This window comes from Toxotes jaculatrix, chromosome 13 (assembly GCF_017976425.1).
Source record: "Toxotes jaculatrix isolate fToxJac2 chromosome 13, fToxJac2.pri, whole genome shotgun sequence".
NCBI lineage: Eukaryota > Metazoa > Chordata > Actinopteri > Toxotidae > Toxotes > Toxotes jaculatrix.
Genome location: NC_054406.1, coordinates 7,031,836 through 7,055,325, shown reverse-complemented (window position 1 = coordinate 7,055,325; position 23,490 = coordinate 7,031,836). Strand labels below are relative to the sequence as shown.

Sequence of the window (23,490 nt, the reverse complement as noted above, 5' to 3'; positions counted from 1 at the left end):
GGACCTTAACAAGGATTTATTTATTTATTTATTTCCTAGAAACTCAAAAATAAAGTCTGAAAGTTCAGGGAAAAAATCTTGGTTTGGATTAGAATAAGGACCTTCAACATCATGGTCACAATAATGAACATGGTTAACATTATAAAACAACCATGGTCATGGTTAAAAGAAACATTTTAAAACGGGAAACAAACAACTCTTTCCCTTTTTAGAATTCAATGCTTTGATGACCCTTCCATCCGCTGCCGACTTCTACGTAAACATGTCATTTTGGCTCATTTGTTGAAATGACTGATGCTGGGTCGCACAACTGCTAGATGTTGTTTTACAATAAACAGTAAACATGAGTCACAATGAGCCGCTTGCACAAGTTTGCCCTTGCTGCAACAGGTGCAATAATGTTAAAGAGAGAGTCAGAGAGATGTCAGTCAAACACAGCCTATAGATAGATGGATGGATGGATGGATAGATGGATGGATGGATGGATAGATGGATAGATGGATAGATGGACTGATTGATTGATTGATTGATTGATTGATTGATTGATTGATTGATTGATTGATTGATTGATTGATTGACTTTTGGATGACTCTGTAGAGCTCTGTAGTATGAATGCAATTTATCATACAAAGTAAACCAAATTGTACTCTCACCTCCAAATCAAATTATGTTACACTGCCAGCTGTTACTGCGTAATTAAAACCTCCTCCAGCCAGTGACCTTTTCACACTAGTGAGTCACTAATGTAGGCACTCATTATGAACAGAGGGGGCACAGGGCCCACTGAATCTGTTTAGTACCATACAAAAGGAAAACTCACAGCATTGTTGAACAAATAGCTTTGTACTTGCTTTGACTATTAACATGTCAAAGGGCAAATGTTGTGAAAGTAACAAAGATACAATATTGAATTAATGCTTCTCAGAGTTCTCAGCAATTTTTTCAGTTTTAATGTTAAACATGTAGCTTCTTCCTTTCAAACAACAGCTTCATTTATTAGACTTCTTTCTTGCATTGCAGAAAAATTAAATGATTACAGCTCAGTGGTTTATCTGTAGACATTGCCATAGCTCCACAGGGCCATTAAGGGGTATTTAGACCTACTGTAAGCATAAGTGAATGAAATATGTTTTCATGAAGCATGCAATATCTGCAGCTGTAAAAAGCTCCTCAGGCACTGTGTATGCTTTCTGTTTATCCCATAAACTGTCTTTTGATTTTGCCCAGCTTGTCAGTGCAGTACTCAAATACTGAAATACTTCCATGTGCGAGCCTACTCAAAGAGCTGATTCATTTCAGAGAGGAAATACATATCTGTCTCTTTCCTTTGCTTTTCCTTGAATATGCATAATAAGGTGCAATGCAGCCAGAACAAACCATTGCCCACGATATTAACCTCTTGCTCAGAAGTTTGCCAGTTACTTGCAAATGAGAAAAAAAATATTTATATATAAAAAAATTATATTTATATAAATTACGTTATTCTACTTCCTGCAGAAGGAAATCCCCTTTCAAAAGAGTGACATGACATATGGGGTAACCTCCATAAAGTGGTATCCATCCGCACCGGGATAGGCCACAGGAAGCTCTCTGAGGGTTTTGAGAGCTGGCTGACATTTTACTAGATGAGAGAAATGGAAGTAAAAGATAGAAGACGCAGCGTTAATGTGTAGTTCTTGGCTGTATCAAGAAAATGATATATCTCCACTTTCCTTGGCACACTACAATTGATGATTATCCAAAAATGCTTTGCTAACACCTACTTTAACACCCCCAGTTAGCATTTATAAGCACTATACAAACATTTAATACACATTTAACACACAACAATGTAGACATTAGCAGATATACAGACATGCTTATTACTGTCTGTGTTATTTATGAGTTAAGGATGCTTCACAGGAGATGTTAGCCTGTTGTTGTTGACAAATACATTTAAAAGCCTTAGAAATGTTGTTCTTATAACTTTGTTGTGTGTTCTGTATCGTTTATTAATTTCTGATACAGGCCAGACATTTCAGATATTCTTTACAATGATGTTTTAAGGGCAGACAAAGCACCATGCCCCTCGGTCACGGGCTCGCCTTTTATGCAGCAATACAACGAGGCACCATGCCCCTCGGTCACGGGCTCGCCTTTTATGCAGCAATACAACGAGGCACCATGCCCCTCGGTCACGGGCTCGCCTTTTATGCAGCAATACAACGAGGCACCATGCCCCTCGGTCACGGGCTCGCCTTTTATGCAGCAATACAACGAGGCACCATGCCCCTCGGTCACGGGCTCGCCTTTTATGCAGCAATACAACGAGGCACCATGCCCCTCGGTCACGGGCTTTGTCTGTTTCAGGTTCAGACAGGTATTTCATTGAACACCATTGAACACCTGACAGTGCAAAGTACCAGCTAGTGTTCATTTATGTTTTTGTCTGAGTCATGTAACTTTCTCTCCAAATCTTTTATTACTATTTCAAATTGATCTCCTTTTAGTGAAGCTTGTCCTTGAACAGTTTTGAATTGATTTTGTCCCAAGAGGCCGGAGCCCCCATCGAGGACAAAAATGAATTGCTGGGTCTCAGGAGGTTATACAGAATATATTTTGTACAGTATGTACAGTTGTGTAGTGTCATTTTTCTTTTGGGGGGGTTGGTCAGTGTCAGTGGGGGTCTTGGGCCCTTGTTATGAAGAACACAGGAGCAACAGGAAATTACCCAGAAGTCCAAAGCTCTGATTCAAGACATCCCCATCTGTCATCCTTACCTGCTTCATGGTCATTTCATAAGACTTGAGCTAATCACAGTACAGAGTGGGCGAGAGGTGGGTTACACACCGGAAATGTCAGTCTATCACAGAACAAGTGTGCTTTACTAGAGCCTTCAAGGTCTCTCGAGTTGCATGAGTCAAGCAGAGGGAGGATAACCCATTTTCAGAGCCGAATGAACAATTTCTTCTCAGTTTTCAAGTAAAGGTCGGGATGGGCCAACTTAGATTGTGGATTTTTTATTTTTTTTTTGTTATTTTATTGTTTGTGACATTTTCAGGTGATGACTTACTTTGTGTGTTGTGATTATGAGATCATGTCTGTTTTGTACAGAAACTCTCGGGATGTTTACAAAAAGCTATTGATGCAGGCATTTCAGAGCTGCATCCACTTCCCCGTGGATTTGGATATATCAAATTATGAAAAATACATTTAACAATGAGAAATCTGCCCAAAGACACCAACATTTTGTCAGTTTAATCAAACTAGAGAGAATCGAGGAAGGCAGTGGTGTTACTCTGTGCCACCAGAAGATGGCAGTCAAATTTAATCCTTTTAACTGCTACAGACCCCTGCAAATCAGGGCATGTTGCACTTCTCAGTTCTGATCAGTTAATCCTTCACAGCACAGTTCCTGTCTGTATCTTAGTTTAATGCCATACAAATTGATAACAGTCATTAAAAATGCTCTCTTTCTTTCTTTCTATTCGTTTTTGAAGAGGTGTTGATTTATTTATTTTTTTTTTTAGGTGCCATTTTAGAGGCTGTAGTTTATGGTGCTGTCAAATTACATTATTTTACATTTAGATTTATTTACATAAGTACTGCTTTGGTTTCTTTTTGTGTAGTTACGATGTTAATGTTCCATACTGGCAAAGAGCACATTTGCACAGTAGGTGGCGGTAATAAGCCGGAATGTTAGATGTCGACAACCAACCGAGGACCAACGAAGGAGACCAACTCCCAGGTTCAGCCAGGGCTTGGAGTTACTAGAAGGCAACATTTCGGACACTGGGGGATAAACAAGGCAGGTAAATCAAGCCTGTCACGACTCAGTTTTAGACACACATCTTAACAATAGTATATTGTCTTAATTCGGCTCGTTACGTACGCTAGCTAACAACTTTTTCTGCTTGACTTGACTAACATTTGTAGCTAACGTTAGCTTAGCCAGCTGTTAAATATCCCTGACCAGGGTGCGCTAGTACATACCGCATTCAAACATGTAACGGTTAATTTGGTCGGGCAGTGTCCTAACGTTATATCCAGTGCCAGGTTTCAGCTTGCCTGTTCCTAGCACACATCACTCGTCCGTCATGCATCAAACCAGTTTGTTATTGGGGTCACGCTAAGATCAATGTTTTCCTCTCTCTCCTCAGGTTCCAGCTGTGTGCCGTTGGTACAGAATCGCAGGAAACACCTTGCAGCTGCAGATTAACAATATCGGACTTTACATAACATTGAAGCTTTGCTCTGATGCTGCCAGAAAGCCACTAGAAAACTACCAGAAGGGCTGGAGCCAGCACCAAGACAGGGCAGTCCGGATCTTTTCTTTTCCATTGAAAACAAATGGTTTTGAGTCATGGATCAAGCTATTGTGGACAATCCTGTTACCCTTGTCATCAGGGCTCCCAACCAGAAGTACGATGACCAGACCATCAACTGTTACCAGAACTGGACTGTGGAGAAACTCAAAGCACACTTGTCAGATGTGTACCCAAGCAAACCAGTGAGTATTTCACTCTCATCAACTTAGTGCTGCTGTTTTCTGAAATCTTTTATGCTTCTCTGACATCTAAGCCAGCTGATCACCAAAGGAGGAGCTACGTCTTTTGTGCTGTTTTGTTGTTGTTCTTGTTGTTGTTTTTTGCCTGTATTGGACAGTTTGGCAACATAGTGTGACAGGAAAGATGCAGTGATAGAGAAACTGGTGAAATAAACATTTAACAAATGTTCCCAGACCAACACAAACTGTTTCTTGATATTCAGGTTCAGCTCAGTCACCAGGATGACATGTATGTGACAGAATCTGTGCATTTAAACTCAATATGTGAATTGTTTATAATAATATCAGGCATGTCAGATGTTAGATTTACATTTCCACTCAGAACTAGTAGAATGTGAAATTTATGTGGCCAGTGTTTTAATCTTAAACTGAACGTAACACTTACACAGCCACAGCCTCGTGGTTCAACTTTTCCTGCTGTCTGATTTCTGCTAAACTTCCTTTGTGATTCCCATTGCTGTTGAATAATCATAGAAGTGACACAGAGAGATAACCTTGATCTATTATCTGAAGGGAATGAAGTTGGGTCCCTAGAGTCGTAGTAGCTGAAAGAGCCTCGGAGTCTGTAGATTTGACGTCACAGTGAAAGGGAGGCATTTAGATTCCTCCTGTATTGCGCTGCTAATCTGACTTTGCTCCCTTTCCTCTCCGCTCAGTACTTGTTCTGATGCAATCATTGTAAACACAAACTGCTCCACTGTAAAGCTGCAGAGTAATCTCTATTAAGGCTGCACTTTTGTTAGTGTAATTTGGTGGACATGAACTGTGGCACATTTTACAACGAGGCAACTTGAACCCAGAGTAAAAGGTTCTCAGTTGTATGTGGCAAGGAATTAAAATAGGCAATTTCAATTCCTGAATGGCTGCACAGTAAATGCAGGCTTTAAGAGGACACACTCTGACCTTGTTGCACTGCCACTTTAATCCACTGTTAAGACCCACTTATCCCAATAGTGGTGACTATGATCTCATCCGCATTACTTACTCACACAAAATCTCTGCCCTTTGATGTTGTGACCTACATTGCCAAGTTTCCTGTTTTCCTGCTTGTTGTTGTATTGTTGTCAACAAAAACCAACTGTTGTTAATATACAGATTCTCTTCTCTGACCTTGTTATCATTTTAAAAACTTTTTAGAGCTCCAAAGACCAGAGGCTGGTGTATTCTGGGAAGCTGCTTTTGGATCACTTTACCTTAAAAGATGTGCTCAGAAAGGTAGGTTCTCTTTGTTGTTATAGACCAGGGGTGTCCAAACTGTTCCACAAAGGGCCGCGTGGCTGCAGGTTTTTGTTCCAGCCAACGGAGAGCACACAGTTTGACCAATCAACTGTCTGAAGACTTAGATCAGTTGATTAAATGAGTCGAGTCTGGTGTGCTGCTGCTTGGTTGGAACACTCCTGTTATAGAGTGACAGTGTACTTTGTGGCAACAGTCTAAGGGGAAGGCCTTTTGCTGTTTCAGCACAACAGTGCTCCTGTATATGAAAGAGAGAGAAACAGAGAGAGAGAGAAATCAATTGACAGGTGTATTACAGCTATAATGAAAGAGTTTATCTTGTGCTTTATTGTTATTTTTTTATTTGAATTGCTGAGATTTTTCTGTTTAGTTTTATTGCCCACTTTGCTGCTGGTTTTGCACCTTAGGGCCACAGCAATGTTCACATCGTTGCAATGTATTTTTAAACAGGAACTCTGGTTTTCCTGTAATTGGGTGGTATTTTACTGTGAAAATCAATGGGCTATGTTGATATCTATTTGTCAGTATAATATTGAAAAAAAGAATATTACGTAGATATTATGAATGTAACTCTTCTTTTTTATTTCACTTCTGAAAGCAGTTGGCCAAAAGTGAGTTTAGAAGTGTTCTGAGATGTTCTCTGTTATCTAAATGAGGCAGTGTTCACCCATAAAAGCCAGAAGTTGATCTTTTTTTTTTTTCTTTGAACATGCAGTACTTAGACTCTGTTTGATAATGAGCTGTATTGGCTTCTACAGCAGGATGAGTACCATATGCTCCATCTGGTGTGCGCCTCACGAACCCCTCCCAGCTCCCCAAAGCCCCCCCGCAGCCGCAGTAACAAGCCTCAGGAGAACTTGGCCGGTCCCACGGTGGGTCAGCCACACGCTCGTCACACCTTTCCACTCATTTCATCATCACCACATTTCCTTTCATCACCCAGCTCACTGCTGTAATGTACTCCCCCCTGAGGATTTGAACAACGTTGCTTACCGTTTTTTTTTTTTTTTGAAGATGAAGCATAAAGTATTATGATTATTCAGAACTTATTTTTCTGGTTATAGCCCATTACGAACTCAAATAGCCCTCCCACTGGTCCACATCAGTCATCTACAGGAGAGAGCAGTGATGGACTCAGACAGCGAGCTGGACCCTTCCCTTACCACCAGGTGTATTCACAATTAATGCAGAGGTAAGCTTCTGGACTGGTGAAACTTCTATGGTGAAGAGTTGACCGGGGATTTTAGAAAGTTGACTCACTACAGCAAAAATCAAAATTCAGTGGGATCATTTCAGACCTACGGATTATTTATCAAATACACTTGTGCCTCAACCCCCTTAAGAACAAACACCTCACTATGGAAGTGTTTCTGTAAGTAGTGTTTAAATAAGAACCTCAGTCACTTTTACGTAAAAATCATGACGGAAATCTTAGTACATTAGACCTGGTAACTTTCCATATCACTTTATAGCATTGCACAGCTGAACTTAATGACGTCAGATTAATGCAGAGGTTGCAGCATCAGCCGCGCAAGGTAGAACATTCAGAGAGTCAGATGCATCAACTCTTTCTTCCGCTGTGCTTCTTTAATGCCGTAGCCACTGATAACTCATCCTTAACAAATCTCGTACCTACAATTGTCTGGCAGGTCAGGTGTTATAATGCTGTGCCTCCTTTTCCAGCTGGAACCAATACTCTCCACATTCAACTCCTCACACAAACATGCCTGCTTATTACAACCCCATGACGCTAATGTGGTGGCAGCAGCTGTACGCCCGGCAGTACTACATGCATTAGTAAGTCCCTTCGTGTTGGTGTTTTCTGTTTCTGGTGAATGTTTTTAGACCATTGTTCAAACAACACCACAAAAAAAAGCCAGTGTTACCACGCAGCTCTGCTCACATGCTGCGTGTTTCTCTCTCCCTACAGTCAGTTACTGGCTGCCTCCGCTCAGCACCTCAGGCCGGATCAGCCCTCAACTCAGTCCAGCCAGCCCGATTCTCTAAGCCAGCGACCTCAAGCTGATCCCCATGGCAACCCAGAGGTCCAGATGAACGCCCAGGGAGGGGAGATCCTGAACGAGGAGGAGCTAAACTGGGACTGGTTGGACTGGGTGTACACATTTTCTCGTGCTGCGATCTTGCTTAGCATAGTCTACTTCTACTCCTCCTTCAGCCGCTTTGTCATGGTGACGATGGCCATGCTGGTGCTTTACCTGTGAGTGACCATTTGACTCTACCAGAGCTGTGATGCTGTTTATCCAGTTAGCATTTGGGGCTGTTTTTTAAAATGGGATGTTCTTTCCTGACCACAGCTGCATCAGAACAGTCTGGGGTTTTTTTTTAAGGTTCATTTAAAGGTGTTAATTTATCCTAGAGTTTCTAATTTTGGCACTGAGAACTTAATGTGGTTGATTCTATCTGCAGGCACCAAGCCGGCTGGTTTCCTTTCAACCTGGAGAATGAACTCCAGCTCCCTGGAGACAGAGCCAATCAGGACGACATGGAGGGGGAGCTACAAAACCTCGACTTACAAGAGATGGTTGCTGCCTCTCTCATCCATTTCAGCTTTACTAAGATCATTACCTCAGGGCTGATGGGATTTTTATCTGTAACAATGATTGTAGCTCTGATAGAGCGTTTTCACTGCAGTACCAGTTTCCAGATCATTAAATGATTTTCACAGAACAGTTCTGCAGATGGATACAAAAAGCAGGAATTAGTTTCAGATGAGATAGCAGTGCTAATTTACCAAGAATTAGGCTCCTAATGTTGGTCGCAAATATAGTGGAGAATAAAAAAGTGGCAACTTTTTTTCAGACGACATAAAATAGACAAAAGTGAAACACTTTCATCACATATCAGCTTACAGGAAACTTCTTCAGTGACCAAATAGACTTCACTGGCAGATAAGTCTGAATTGCTAACTTTGCATTAGGGAGCGATTGCTGAAGTTATCTTAGCGGATATCTCATTTCACAGTCAAATATATCAAATATATGGTAGTTGAGAGACGATGTATATTCCTGTAGCGTGGTTTTGTTCTTATAATTTGACTTCATCCTGTATAGGAAGGCGTGATGGATGACGGCTCGGATGATGACGGTGAAAGTGGAGAGGAAGGCGCAGAAGATCCGAACAGCGCCCCCCACGCAGGCTTCCTATCCTCCACGTGGTCATTCATCATAACCTTCTTCATGTCGCTCATCCCAGAGGGACCGCCAAACGCTGCTAACTGAACCACGAGCACCATGAGCCACCGCAGCTCTCCACAGGAGCACATTCTTTCTTTAAGAGAGGACAAATATCCTGCCCATTTAGGGAAACTCTTTGTCTGTTGCAATGCAGTGTTATAGTTTCCCACTAGTCTACTTTTCTCCATATCTTAGTCAGAAGGTCACTTTATATTGACCTTTTTTGTTTGTCTGCATGAAGACAAACATTTTGAACTGTCAAATGAAATCAACATTAGTTGATCTTCTACAAACAAGAATTGCTAGTGATACCTTGTAAACATAGTGAAAATAATAGTGTGCCAGTGCACTGTTTCATAAAATGATTCATAAAATAGAGACAGCAGGCACATTTATAAAGAAAAATAATTATAGCACTATTTGTGTTTAACAACCCGACTCTTTTTTTTCTCTTTGTAAGAAGCTACAATATTTGTTGAAATAGTTTTGTTTGAACTATAATGATTTTTTTTTTGTAATAATGGTGGTTGTATTCCAACAAGAAATTGAAATAAAAGGGCCACTTTTAGTCCAAAAGCTGAACTAAAGCAAGTAATCCTGAAATCACGCAGCTCCTGTGATAAAGGACGTGAGTGATTTTGGCTTGAGAGTTCATAAAGTGTGTCTGAACACATTGTGTGCTGTGTTCCCGTGTAACACAGAGTGATGCTGGCTTCTGAAAAGTGAATCAGCGTACCACTAACTCTCTAAAACAGCCTGAAAGGACTGAGCGAGATAGAAGAATTGATCTCCCACCACTAATGGAGTATCAAGTCATGTTTTAAGACACTTTAAAATGCCCTACTCCTTAAGCCAGGGGTGTCCAAACTGTTCCACAAAGGGCTGTGTGGCTGCAGGTTTTTGTTCCAACCAAGCAGCAGCACACCAGACTTGACTCATTAAATCAACTGATCTCAGTCTTCAGACAGTTGATTGGTTACACTGTGTGCTCTTCATTGGTTGGAACAAAAACCTGCAGCCACACCGGCCCTTTGTGGAACAGTTTGGACACCCCTGGCTTAAGCACTGCCTCAATGCTGAGTTTGTGTAGGACAAACCGAACACCTCTCAAGTTTGTGAAAATGGCTGCTGCTGTTACATTTATCATGTTGTGTACCAGTAATAATATTCATGTTTATTAAACCTACCTTGATGGTAATGTAGTGTGGTAATACTATCATTTCCTTCAGATTCTCACTCAGACAAAGAGCAACACATGATCACAAGTACTCAAGGAATTGTCCCTTTGCTTTGAGACTCACTGAGAGGCAGTCACAAGCTGGAAGATCTGGTGGCCTCAGCTGAGCACACACAACATGGGTATATGGAGAACATAGTCAAATATTTAGTCTTGTAAAATTAACTATTTAACAAGACTTATCTACTGTGCAAGATCTGGTCATGCGTGGGTCTGAAGTCCGTCGTGCATCTAGATTAGACCACATGCTGCTCCAAAACAGTGAGCAATCCAGTGCATCAAATAAATACAGATTTAGTAGACATGATTTCTGACATCACCGCCCAAGAGGAATTTTCATGATTATTTTTTCTTGGAGCTGCTGCAACGTGGTGCACCTGGAACTGTACATCCCACGCTGAGGCAGTTCACGATGTAGCACAACGTGAGCCTAATTACACTCATGCAGGGCTGAGTAGAGAAGTGATGCTTTGACCAAAATTGTTCCTCTTAACTCCCTGAAGGTACATTGTTGAAACAGGGCCTACACGTATCCATGAATGAAAAGGTTCAAACTTTGCTCGAGGACCTTGCTTTCTCATATTTTAACATCGAAGGCATAGATATAAATGATGAATCTATACACAGCCCTACTATGCCTGTACTGGATTTTATTTTATGCTAAAAGTCATTAAACACAATTCCTGATCCACCCTAAACTGTGCACAACCTCAGACAGTCCGATGCTTCTGAGCACTCAGCTAATGACTGTGCTCAAGGCCCCTGCACATCCACACAGGTGTTTTCAATTTCTCTGGCTAATCAGACCTCAGCTCAGGGTCAGTTGCAAGTTGTACTGCTCTAACACATTCCCACAAAACTAAAGGGCAGTGAGGGGAAGTGTCAATCAAACACACCCACACACGCTCCACAAAGGCCTAATTAGTCAATAAGTGGAACCACCTTTGCACGTCAGTCAGTTTGTTCACAAAGGCCTTAAAAAAGCTTCTCAAAATCATGATTTAAATGAAAATAAAAACATTTTTCAAGCAATTAAGGTGACACAAACTTAAGAACAGAAACACTGCAGGTAGAACAGATGATGTAGTATTATGCAGTATCATGCTGGGGGAATGTGCTCAGCTGTGGTGTGTAACACAGATCTTTGCTGCCACCATTTGTCTTTAACATGAAAAACACCCCAGGCTTCTTGTAAATGGGACAGAGCCTCCACGTTATGTTTGTTCACCGGTCTAGTAACATTTTCCTCTTTTATCCTTGCGTGGCCTGTGTTAGTGAGTGATTTACCTATAGCTCAGCCAGCAGTGGACTGTTGTGGCCAATTGATGTCAATATTTAAGATTTTACAATAGGAACACTGAGGACCATGTTCTCTTACCAAATTATTTTTGAAAAGGATCCCTTAAATTTGGTAATTTAATAACTGTGACCAAATGGAGGAATTTTACAGCTGAAAAACAAACTATGCAATGTGTTTATAAATGACCTGACATATACTATGATCTTTGGCATTTCTGGATTTCAGTTTCTTATGACTTAATGGCTGACATCCAATACCTTTATCTGCCATAAGATAATCGAGACTGATATATGTGATACACCTGACTAATGTATTGATCTTGCTATAGTTTTGCCTGTACATTATTCACTTTATTGGCCACTTTATTAGGTACATCTTACTAGTACCAGGTTGGACTCCCTTTTGGCTTCAGAACTGCCTTAATTCTTCATGGCATAGATTCATCAGAGACTTTGATCCATATTGACATGAGAGCATTGCTCAGTTGATGCAGATTTGTCAGCTGCACATCCATGATACCCATTTTGATGCTCAGTTTTAACTTTGGCAGGTTGTCCATGCATACATGCCCAAATGCATTGAGTTGCTGCCATGTGAGTGGTATTTGCTTTAACGAGCAGTTGAACAGGTGCAGCTAATGAAGTGGCCGGTGGGGGTACATTGCAGGTATATACTCTAACTATACAGATAAAACTTCTACACCAGGGAATTTGACTTTCACATGAAAAAATAAGCATTTTTCTCAGTGTGTGATGAGAGTCCACCTAAGATGAGGAAGGTGAAGAAAGAACCAGGCCAACAGAAAGAAATGATCACTCTAAGATTCACTGGTTAAAATGAAGACAGAAGGAATTGACCATGTATACACTTTTATTGCTTTGCATCAATTGGCCATGACATAAAAGTCATCATTCAAGCTAACAACAGGATGCAGTGTGCTTCACTGATGTTATGTGTCGGTACATCAGAAAAAATACATTTTTACTTAGTGATGTTTGTGTGATGATGGAGGGTGAAACTCCTCCTTTTTGTTGATTTCCACCTATATAAGCTAAAATATCTTAATTGAGACGCTTGATGTGAAAACAGGGTCATTTTTAAATCAAAATGAACAATATTGCTGTGAAATTATATTAGTACTTGGTTGGTGGATGTTGACTATAATTGATTGAACTGACTTTGATTACACTGATTACTTACATTTTAATGCCAACTGGTCCATATATGCAGTGCTATAGCCATTTCAGACTGAATTTCAAATTACATTTTTTCTTTTTTAGAAGATGTTTGGCAAAATGTCACAGACTTCATTTTTGATGTTGACAGTACAATAATTTGACATTCACTAATCATTCAAAAAAAAAAAAAAAGATTCCAGTATCTCAATATTGATTACAGAGCTTTTATGTTGTGAGCAAATACTAGAGCTGTGACAGTAGAACACACACACACAGAAACAGTAGTCAGGATTACATCTGTAAATGGAAGATAACTAGTTACATCGTTTGAGTCGGTGGCTCAGGCTACGACCTTCACACAGACATGGAATAAGATTACGACAGACATGAGCCTCTGCAAATGAGCTGTGTACTGGTTCACTCTCGTAAAATAATGATGGTCTGTCTTTGGCATTTGTGTGCCATCATGTGTGTACCTGACCTGTACAACAGTTCTGAACACTTAAATTATCAGTACAAGACTTGCACATTAAGAGCTTCGACAAGGCACGTAAGCTATTGTCCGTATAGTCACTGTAGCTACACACAGACAGAGCCGATGAAACAGACACACAAATCGTTTCACAACTTATTCTTTGCCTGAATATTAGCCAGGTTCATGAGTCCATACATTGCACGTATGGAATACTTATTGCTAAAACAGGACTGCACTTAGCAAAATAAGAACAACTTCACAGAATATAATAGTCTTTACATTTACTGTAGAAATATTTTGCATAAAATGATTTGCAACGCTAGACATACCAAATTATCCTTACACCACACACACTGTTAACAACATTAATACAGACAGTATAAAAACAGGTGCAACTAACTGGGGTCACGAATATTCTCTTTTTTAAATTCTGCACCTAACTATATTTTATGATTTACAGCATTTATTAAAATAGTTGTGATACCAGCGATGAAAGGAATACAGTGGACAGTTAATTATCGCTGCCTTGTGACAAAAATATCAAGTGACCACAGTCAGAAATCCTTCAAGATTCCTGAGTTGTTTTACTGACATTTGAACAACAGCTCTATAGATACTGTGGGAGGAGAAGTAACCTCTTTATTAACACACTATAATCCATTTTAGGTAAGAAACTATACTGGCAAAGTGCTTACTGTACAGTACAGACTTTATATGGCCTCAGAAGTAGGTTTTCTATAATGTTATGAATGAAAAGAACACGGTATACATACATACATACATACACATAATGATATTTCTATAACAGCACATATAATATGAACAGTGAGGTTTACAGTGAAAACAACTGACCAACTTTTGAGCAGCAATATTAATACTGAGTGTTCCCCTGGAGGAAGGAGAAATGATTTATAAGTAGATCTATAAAGATGTATGCAGTAGTAATGTGCTGTGGTAGTAGTAGCATATCGTATAGCGCATCTGAATGTACCTCTGTTTTGGTTTGTGTCATTTACTGTGCCAGAGCAATTATAAAGAATAATCATCCGTCACTGACAGTACCTGAATGGCTTTAATCAAATAAGCTGGTGTAGTTTAGTGTAAGGTCTTAATATGACCTAAAATACATGGAAAGAAACAGTGCAGGATGACTCATGGTGTCTGAGCCGCAAGAGCTAAACGTGCACTAGTGTGACGACCTAAAACAACAGTAAAACTAAAATTAAAATATACAGGGGCTTAAAAGTAAAATTAAATTCACACAGTCCAAAATCCCCACAGGTGAGGCCCCTTCCTTTGGCATCTGTGGTTTAAATGGGTGATAGAAAATTGCTTGATTAAGAGAGTTCCTAAACAGTGAGCGGCGGTGGGCAGTAACAGTGGAATTCCTTCATTCCTCGGAGATGTGCGCTCTACAGTACATCATGGCAGCCATTTGTACTAATGCTGCACACTTCAAGACTTGAGTGGAGTAGGACTCACAGCCCCGGGGGAGCTCGCCTGCTGCCCTGAAGATGGGAGCTCTGCAGGCAGGTTGTGCTGCTCCAGTTCTATGCCCCCTTTCCCACAAAGATGGTGCCCATCATCGGGGTTAAGTGTTGTGTGGGAGAAGGTATCAGGAGGGAGGGAGGGAGGGCCTTCCCTTTATCACAGGAAGGTCTCGGCAGTGGAACCTCCTCCGGGTGTGTCTGGGCTGACGTCGACTCTAACGCAGGCCACCTTCTCCTGGCTGTCATACAGAGATGGAGATACAGAAACAAGATGAATGCTTCTGCACATTTAAGGTGGTGCAAAGGGTGGGCAGCACCTACAAATGTGAGATTTTGTTTGCCTGAAAAGCGTTCGTACTCAAGAACAAGATATTACCGTACGCCTCGTTGATGGCAGGGCTAACATGAGGACTGTGTTAAAAATTTTAGATCATAGTTGTAACAACCCTAGATAATATTCCTATCAACATACTCAAATTAACAGCTAAAGCATCTAAAGGAGACAAGAACAAGGCTGTTATTTTTGCTTGTACAGATTTATAGTGTGATTGATGCCCAATCATTCTCTATGGATTTATACTTAAAAAAAAGGCCATATCAGTTTTAATTTAATTTGTGTTTTTAAAATCCTGTTTTAAATATTAAACTGATCTTCTACTTTCCAAGCAATAATAAGCAATCAGTTTATTTCACTACAGTACAAAAACCTGAGATACAGTAGTCACTCACAGACAACATTTAGTCACCTTTTTTGTCCACATTATATTATCATATTAAAGTAATGCAGTTGGGAGCAGGGGCTCTGGCATAGCTACCTTCGACTACACTTCTCAGGATGGGCACAAGACTCTGCACTCGAGTTCACTGCTTTCCATGCTGCTGTTTTGGCCATTTCATCAGAGATATTTACTACCAAAGGGTCAGAATCAGAACTACATGCCAAAATGCAAACACACACACACACACACACACACACACACACACACACACACACACACACACACACACACACACACACACACACATACACAAACATGAACACAAGAACAAAGAGAAGACACGCATATACACATCAAATTAGCGGGAGAGGTTCAGTGCAGGAGAGTTCAAACAAGCAGACACAAACATGCATATAAATCAGAAACTAAAACAAATTAAGATCACAAAAGAGCTGACTAGACAGGTGACATACAGTATGTTCAATGTTAACATGTATCAAGAAATGTGGCCCTTTTGCATTAGAGGCAAAAATCATGAGTTGATTGTGTTCATATTATCAGTTAGTTAGACAAGAGTAAAATGATTTCACCAAAACACACATTTCATCACAGACCATTTACCCTCAAAATTGAAAACAAAACAAAACACAACAACACAACAACACACAAAGCAGTGTGTTTTAAAGCCAGTGTTTCTGTTTTTCAAATAGCTGAGGACTGACAGTTCTGGCCATGCGCTAACAGTATCAGTGAGCAGGGTTAGAACGCAGCCATGAGGGTCTGCATCAGACACACAGCCCTGCTACCTCTTCTTCCATTGGGAGGCTGTGGGTCACTAGTCCTATTCTGTATGATCTGTTCAAGATGGACATAATGACACACAGCTGACTATCAGTGTCAGAATTACTATTTCAAGTTGTATATAATGATGCATCTGAAAATGTGTTTGCAGCTCCAGTTTATTATTTACTGTGAACAACATCTAACATTTTATTTTCAGGTTTCTAGACTGGTTTTCTGGATCACATCGGCCATTAAGACATTAATCAGAGACAAAGCAAAATCATTTGGGAACCATTTATATTAAGTTTAGTCCATTAAGCATTTTAAGCCATAAAATTGTACTTAGCTGCCTCATGGGAATCAATGAAGATAATAAAATATAATTATAAAAGATGACATTTTTGGAGTGATACACTATTATATGAATAAGTAGATTACACCTAATGCCTCACTATGGCATTTGCAATTAAATGCTGCTTTTCATTCCACAACTGGGCATCAAAGTGTGGTTTCTGGGGTGCACCACTCACCTCCCTGAGAGTGTTTTCACTGGGATGTTGAGCAGGTTCGAGCCTTCAAAGCTGACCTTCAGTCCCATATCCTCTTCCTCCTGCAGTCTGGACTCTTCCTCCTGGGTGAAAACAGCATTGGGTCAGTAAATTAAAAACCGGCTGTTACTGCAGTGAAGCTCTTCCTGCTAAAACACTCATGTCTTACAATTTAATATCTTCACAGTCACTTCATTTTAAATATATGATTCTTTTATATGATCACATTACATTGGTTTATGTTCATACATGGGCTAAAATTGGATGGTATCTGATGTTAAATTATTCTAAAATGACTTTTGGACATTTAACAAAAATGTTCTCATCTTTCTACTTTAATAAGTCTGACTCATGATTTACACTACAAAAAAAGAAGGGGGAAAAAAAAACATGAAATGAGTTTTACCAGCTTTTCACGGGCTTTCTTTTTCTTATCATCCTCTTTCTTCTTCTTGCTTTCTGGCATCAAGTCATCCAGCCAGCTCAGCTCTCTCTTGGTGAAGAAAAAGTCTAGAAGCTTTCGGACAAACACCAGTGCCAGAACCTGGAGACACACAAACAAGGACACTATTATCACAGATTTCAAATCACAGGATATAATAAAACACAATACAAACTCATTTATCACACTGAGAAAATCTTTAATGTCTTCTTTTCATTTGACACAACAATGAATATGAATGTTATATCATGGTGATATTTTAAATTTTATCTGCTACTACAGCTGATACACACTCTAATGTCTGCTTCTGTGTTTTTAATGAAGTCATTACCATCATGGGAAACACAACAGCTGCTGCAGAGGCCTTGATGACCCACAGCAGCACCAGACAGGTGAGCTGCACCAGGGTGAAGATATGGACCTTCCACAGTGGCACATAGCGAAGATAGATCAGATCAGGCTGATGCTTGGCAGGCATGCCAAACAGCTTGATTCGGTCAAAGAACTACGGAGAAAATGAGAGACTCGCTAAGCAAAATGCTAAAGAAAAAGGCTGGAAAGACGAGGGGCTAATGAGGGAAAGGGAAAAGTAAATACATTATTCAGAAAAGGGAACACATTTAACAGCTTTTAAGGATTCTGAATTACGATCAAAGGTTTGGAACTACGGATCTTTTGTTCAGAATTAAACAGCATATTATCTTCAAAGACCAGCAGAGTATAGTCTTACCTGAATGCCTTTGAGGGAAGAAACACCCATGTAGAGAAAGACTCCGTACAGGACTGGCATAGGAATGAACTGTAAAGAGCAGAAGTCAAGAGACGCAGTATAACAACAGTATAAATTATTCAACTTCCAGCACAAGAAAGAAAAGACTAACGTGGCATTTGTTGAACCAGGATACATTAAGTAGGCCTAAATCAAAATAATCTGAGACATATTGAATAAATAACATGACTCTGAATGCCAATCATATCAATATGGCTCCTCTTAAACATTTATGTGACCTTCTCGTTGACTGTCACAATAGGTGCAATGAAACAAAAGTCCAGGACGTGTAATTTTTTTTCCCTACTATTATTCTAGTGGTTACGCCATCTCACCTTAAGCACCGAAGTCATGAAAACTGAACAGCCCATGAGGACAAAGATCATGAATCCAGTGACCCGCTGCTCTCGGATACCCAGAAACTTAGGCTGCTCTCCCGGAGCAGAGCAGCCAGACTCCACCTTCAGGCTGTTAACGTGGGAGATGGAGAGGACGGTCGCAGCCACGAACCATGGGAGGCCCATGATGGAGCATATGCCCAGCATTATTGCCACTACCAGCAAGTCCAGGTGATAGCCACAGCCTTTCTGTAGGATACACAGGGAAACAAGTGACAACTGAAAGCTGCTGAGGCAGTGATGATTAATTTGCCCATTTCAAGCTAGGTTGAATTTAAAGTTTTTTTTTTTAAGTAGTAGCAGTGTAGAACCGTAAGGAAAAAAAAAACCCAATTTCTGTCAGATGAACACAGCAGAAAGACAAGAGAATATGTTTGCTACAGCCATAATTCAGGATGACAGAAAGGGAGACAGAGAACAGGTGAGAGATGAGCAAGCTACATAATGATTAGAGAGGTGTAGAGATGGCAAAGAACAGACAGAAAGACAGCATGTACAAAGACAGCGATACAAATGAGCACAAAGTTAAAAGAAAGAAGTGAGAAAGAAATAAAACATAAAACAGATGAACAGACAGATTGGTGACACAGAAACAGAGTTAGTTTAAGACTTGGTATAGTCTGTATTATAAAACAAAATCCATGTAGGTCAAACACCAGAGCTTCATACAAACTCATTTTACTTATGTTATTTTATTGTACAGCAGTTTGGTCAACTCAGATTGTTTCAAATGTGCTTTATAAATAAATTTGATTTTACAATAGACTTTGTTTGACTTCTGTGATCTTTCCCTCATTAATCTTAGATGCTGCAAAAGTACATTTCACATGCATTTGCAGTTTTCTGGATTTTAAAGAAGGGATGGACATCTCGTACACTTCTTCTTCAGAAAACTTTAAAAATAAGATGTAACTCTAAGATCTAACACTACCAAAAGTAAATCCCCAGTGGCAAGTCTGACCTTGAGTTTGTGCTCCTTGCGGTTTATGATGACTGCAGTGATCTGCTGGTCCATAAAGATCAGGATTGTACAGAGCAGGGCAGGAAGTGCTGCCACCAGCAGCGTCCACCAGGGATTTTCTCCTAACGGGTCCATCAGCCAGCCTCGGTTTTTTGAAGTCGGCTGCAGGGAAAAGGCAGGGATGTGCTACATTTAGTACATAAGGCATAAAACATTTGTCTGAGAATATCTGATAATGAACATTAATTAGTTTTTAGCAGTTTGATTTTAAGTCCCCCTTTGTAATTTGAACAGACAAAGTGCAACAGATGCCTACCTCAAAGCGGTCAGGAACATTCAGTTTAGGAGACGGGACACCCATTAGATAGTCCACCACCACCATGATCATGATGGTTATAAATACAGCGAAGTCGCTGATGGTGGAACGCACCTAAACAATACACACACACACACACACACACACAGATTCAAATTCATCCTCACACAAACAGTCAGAAATAGAAGATGCTTCACTACAACCACAGGCAGTTACTGCAGGTCACTGTCAAGATCTACCAAAGTAATGATAATTACATTTGTGTCAACAGTAAAAGCATAACAAATCAGACAATACCAACACCTGCCTACACAAAACACCAAGTGATAAAAGACTAGCTGGTACTGTGTGGGTGGATGCAGCAAGATCTTTTCTTTCTGTACATGAGGCTGCTCCCACATACTAATGACTGAAGCAATGTAAACACTTACATAGTATGACGTGTTATTACCTGGAACTACACACACTCGCATGCACACGAGATATGTAGAAAACACCCTATTCGAATGTGGATTTATTTATATTTTAAACAAGAATATAAAACAGTACTGTGTCTGAAGTTGTTAGCAGTAGTACACATGACAAATCTAACGAACATCTCACCTTGGTGGGAAAATATCTCTCTGTCTTGAACTGCTTGAGGAAAGAGGACAGGAAGAAGGTGGTGAAGAAGAGGATAATGGACCAAAAGAGAACATCTGGGATGTAGGGACCATGGTGACCACAGGCTGGACCCACAAACTCCCCATGAAGCATTTTACACATCTAGAGAAAACGAAGGAGAATTAAATTAGTACTGTAAAGCTTATTTGGATGAGCTGTTCGGGTATCTGTATCTTAGTTGCGGTAAATAGTTGTGGTACATGTAGCTGCAGTTTTTGCATTTGTGTTTATGTGCCAAACTAAGTCTGTATGAGTCAGTGAGAGAGTGTGAATGTCTGCACAAAGTAAGATACTGGCTGATGATGGTTGCTCTACACATCCTTTACATGTCACTGTGAGTGTGGGTGTAATTACTGCCTATGACAGTGGAGGTCACTGCATGATTGCCTCACCGAAACATTGAGGCTGCTCCATGGGATAGAGTCTGGGCTGTATCCTGTCTGGTTCCACTCCTGCTCGAGCTGATCTGAGACATTGGCTGGTTGAGAACATTGACACCTGAGGACAAGAGAACAAATGTTAAGCAAAGTCTGTACGCTGATCCTGAGCAGAAAAAACTTAAACGTTCATTTTAAAGTTAATTTAAAACACAAGCTGCAGAAAATCTGATGGCATTGTTTGTTCCTAAATTGATTATTTTGCAAGGTAATTTTCATTTCAGCTCTGGGGAACAGCTCAAGCCACTACAATTACAGTTTTCAGCAACAAGAGCAGAGTGTTCTTAATGAGATACTATTTGAGTAAACCTAAATTATCCTGACCTGAAATGTGCATTATAAAAGGGACATCTTAGCTCTAATTCTGCCACATTTGTTAAAAAATAATTCAAATAAAATAGGTTTTGTCACTAAAGAACGGTTAAATGGATTTAAAGCAGGAATTTCATGGATTATTCCACTTTTAATAAGAGACAGACTTGAAAAAATTACTAATATAAAACTTAAATACAAAAGTAAGTCAGTTCTCAGTACTCACGAATAAAGGGTAAGATTATCCAAGTTGTTGTGCATGTTGACAGGGTAGTGTTCTCCCAGGTGAAACAGCTTCTCCAGAGCCTCATAGATGAAGATGATGCAGATGAGTGCGGCGAAGGCCTCCTCTGTGAATCGGGTGATATAGCAGACCAAGGAGCTGGCATCTGTAGCCACCAACACAACGCACAGGAAAGCTGTCCACAGACCAATGCTGGTCCGCAGCGACAGGTAGGACAGGCCATAGTCGCTAAACAAAGACAAAGATGACATGCATGAGAATAGATAGAGGTATAGACATGTGCCTGTACATGGGTGCAAATATGCACATTTGGGTCCATCAGATTATTAGAATTCATGCAAAATGCTGTATGCTATGAAGACTATTAAGCCTTATCAAAATTTTGACTATTTCATCATGTCACAGCAAAGTAAACTTGCTTGAGCTTACTTGCAGAACTTGAAGAGGATCTTCTCAAACACTAAAACGGGCCCCGTGCTGCCAAGAATAGTGAGGGGCTGGCCTGCGAAGAGGGAGTATGCCACTCCTGTCAGTGATGCCCCAAATAGAGACTCTATGGCGCTCTGTGGACACAGAGGAGAGGGGGGCGTGATGGAATGAGAGAGGGAGGATGGGGGGAGATAAAACCACACAAAGGGGGATAGAGAGGGAAAGGCTGAAGGAGAAAATAGAGAGGTGAGGAAGAGACCCTCGACCAAAAAGTTTGGATTAAACAGACATTCTGGCCTGCGTCTGAGAGGCTAGATAAACTGTTTGAATGTTTCCACTCTGCTGACTTGTCCGAAGTCATATCTCTGTGAAGCCCTCGCCTGCTGAGTTTACTCAGACGCATCACACACACCAGCACACAGACTGTGCCTATGCCAACAGTCCCTGGCCTAGTAAGGACATCTGGGTAAAAAAAGAGTGATAGACAGTGATAGACAGAGAGAGAGAGAGAGAGAGAGAGAGAGAGAGAGAGAGAGAGAGAGAGAGAGAGAGAGAGAGAGAAAGAGAGAGAGCAGGGGTGATAAAAAGAGAGAGACACTATATAGAATAACTTGCACTGAGATAATAGATCAGTGCATGGGAGGCTAAGAAAATCATCATATGCTTTTTTGGCCAGTGAATAAAGATGTCACAGTGAAAGACACACACTCAAATGAGTATATAATAGAACACTGAAGTGGGTGAAAGATTAGGTGACTTTCCATGGCACACTAAATGACCTGCTTTATAAAAAAGTGATGAAATAATGTAGTTAGAAAATGTGGTTCTTCCTTGCGCAACAGTAGCAATGGCAATCACTGGAATGGACTGTATGCAGATCATCTCATCTCCAATGGTTTAAGAAAGCACTGTTGTTGCATACAGTGTTTGAAATAAAATTCTTAAGACTAGGTTACATCAGATGACCTCTTTGCTTTAACTTGAGGATTCTGGGGAACAGAATAACATCCGTTTTAAATGCACAAAAATATTTTAAATACTCACATTTGATAACCAAATGCTACGAGGTCCTTAATTTCTTATTTGGTACAACATGGCACTTAAGACAACCAGCGGTCCCACTGGATTCATGGAAAGCACAAGTACTGACTTTTAAGTGCCAAGCTCTCAGACTCACTATGTTGCCTTTTGTTGCCTCCCCAAGCAGACCTCCAAACGTGATGACAGGGGACATGCAGGCGCAGTAGAGGAAGAGGATGGAGGCTAGACACTGCAGACTGAGGGAGTCCCTGATGTCACTCCAGTAGAACGGTGCCTTCCGCTTGACATCTAAGATCAAACCTCCAAATATCCTAAAGAGAAAAGAGGTAGATTTGAAAGAGGCAGATCCTGTTTTATAGTTGAAATTCAGTGCAGCATGCTTGATAACGTGGTGATTACAACTGTAATTTTGTAATAATGGTTACTACATACTAATACCCTTTTTACATAGCTAATTGCTATGGAGTGCTTTTATGTTTGTTGTTGTTTGCCTGAACAGGAATTATTTTGGATGGCTGAGTGTCAAGCTAACATTAACACTGTTAGTGTACCAACTGTGAAAGAGAGGCGGTGTCATGAGACTGTGAGTGTGTATGTTTATAATATTCATCACCAAAACCTAGAAGGCTGTGTGATCTTGTGTGTGTGATGTGCTCTTGCTGTCTGAGTCCAAACTCTCTTGTAGAGTTTATCTTGTATATACTGTACAGAATTACTCCCTACCCGCACTTCTTCTCTCTGCTTGTGCCTCTTTTTACTTTGCCTTTGAGGG

The 23,490-nt window shown here is 40.4% G+C and overlaps 2 protein-coding genes across 11 annotated transcripts in view; one reads left to right on the top strand and one right to left on the bottom strand.

The window, feature by feature from the left end:
* Positions 1-3,696: 3,696 nt before the first annotated feature.
* LOC121192408 (homocysteine-responsive endoplasmic reticulum-resident ubiquitin-like domain member 2 protein) lies at positions 3,697-10,169 on the top strand. 2 transcript variants are annotated; one of them, XM_041054096.1, is made up of 9 exons: positions 3,697-3,791; positions 4,140-4,489; positions 5,684-5,761; positions 6,544-6,654; positions 6,847-6,974; positions 7,466-7,579; positions 7,713-8,000; positions 8,210-8,324; positions 8,854-10,169. In XM_041054096.1, exons 2-9 carry the CDS (start codon positions 4,343-4,345, stop codon positions 9,019-9,021), a joined length of 1,149 nt encoding a protein of 382 aa, XP_040910030.1. In that variant the 5' UTR covers positions 3,697-3,791; positions 4,140-4,342; the 3' UTR covers positions 9,022-10,169. The 2 variants fall into 2 exon arrangements, with proteins under 2 accessions (XP_040910030.1, XP_040910029.1); XM_041054095.1 differs by having other exon boundaries at positions 6,541-6,654.
* Positions 10,170-13,853: 3,684 nt separating this feature from the next.
* Positions 13,854-23,490, bottom strand: part of LOC121192299 (sodium bicarbonate cotransporter 3-like) — a 34,449-nt gene continuing 24,812 nt past the window's right edge. For 6 of the 9 annotated variants that reach the window (XM_041053911.1, XM_041053914.1, XM_041053919.1 and 3 more), the window contains 14 exons: positions 22,855-23,029; positions 21,678-21,811; positions 21,231-21,476; positions 20,648-20,753; positions 20,196-20,357; positions 19,593-19,706; positions 19,277-19,438; positions 18,253-18,504; positions 17,879-17,947; positions 17,480-17,653; positions 17,113-17,250; positions 16,689-16,789; positions 15,472-15,588; positions 13,854-14,895 (listed from right to left, as the gene is read on the bottom strand). In XM_041053911.1, the coding sequence (XP_040909845.1) occupies positions 14,814-14,895; positions 15,472-15,588; positions 16,689-16,789; positions 17,113-17,250; positions 17,480-17,653; positions 17,879-17,947; positions 18,253-18,504; positions 19,277-19,438; positions 19,593-19,706; positions 20,196-20,357; positions 20,648-20,753; positions 21,231-21,476; positions 21,678-21,811; positions 22,855-23,029 (2,032 nt within the window). In that variant the 3' untranslated portion in view covers positions 13,854-14,813. Of the gene's footprint in view, positions 14,896-15,471; positions 15,589-16,181; positions 16,231-16,688; positions 16,790-17,112; positions 17,251-17,479; positions 17,654-17,878; positions 17,948-18,252; positions 18,505-19,276; positions 19,439-19,592; positions 19,707-20,195; positions 20,358-20,647; positions 20,754-21,230; positions 21,477-21,677; positions 21,812-22,854; positions 23,030-23,490 lie in introns of all 9 variants that reach the window. The other 3 variants (XM_041053917.1, XM_041053918.1, XM_041053916.1) reach the window with 2 other exon arrangements.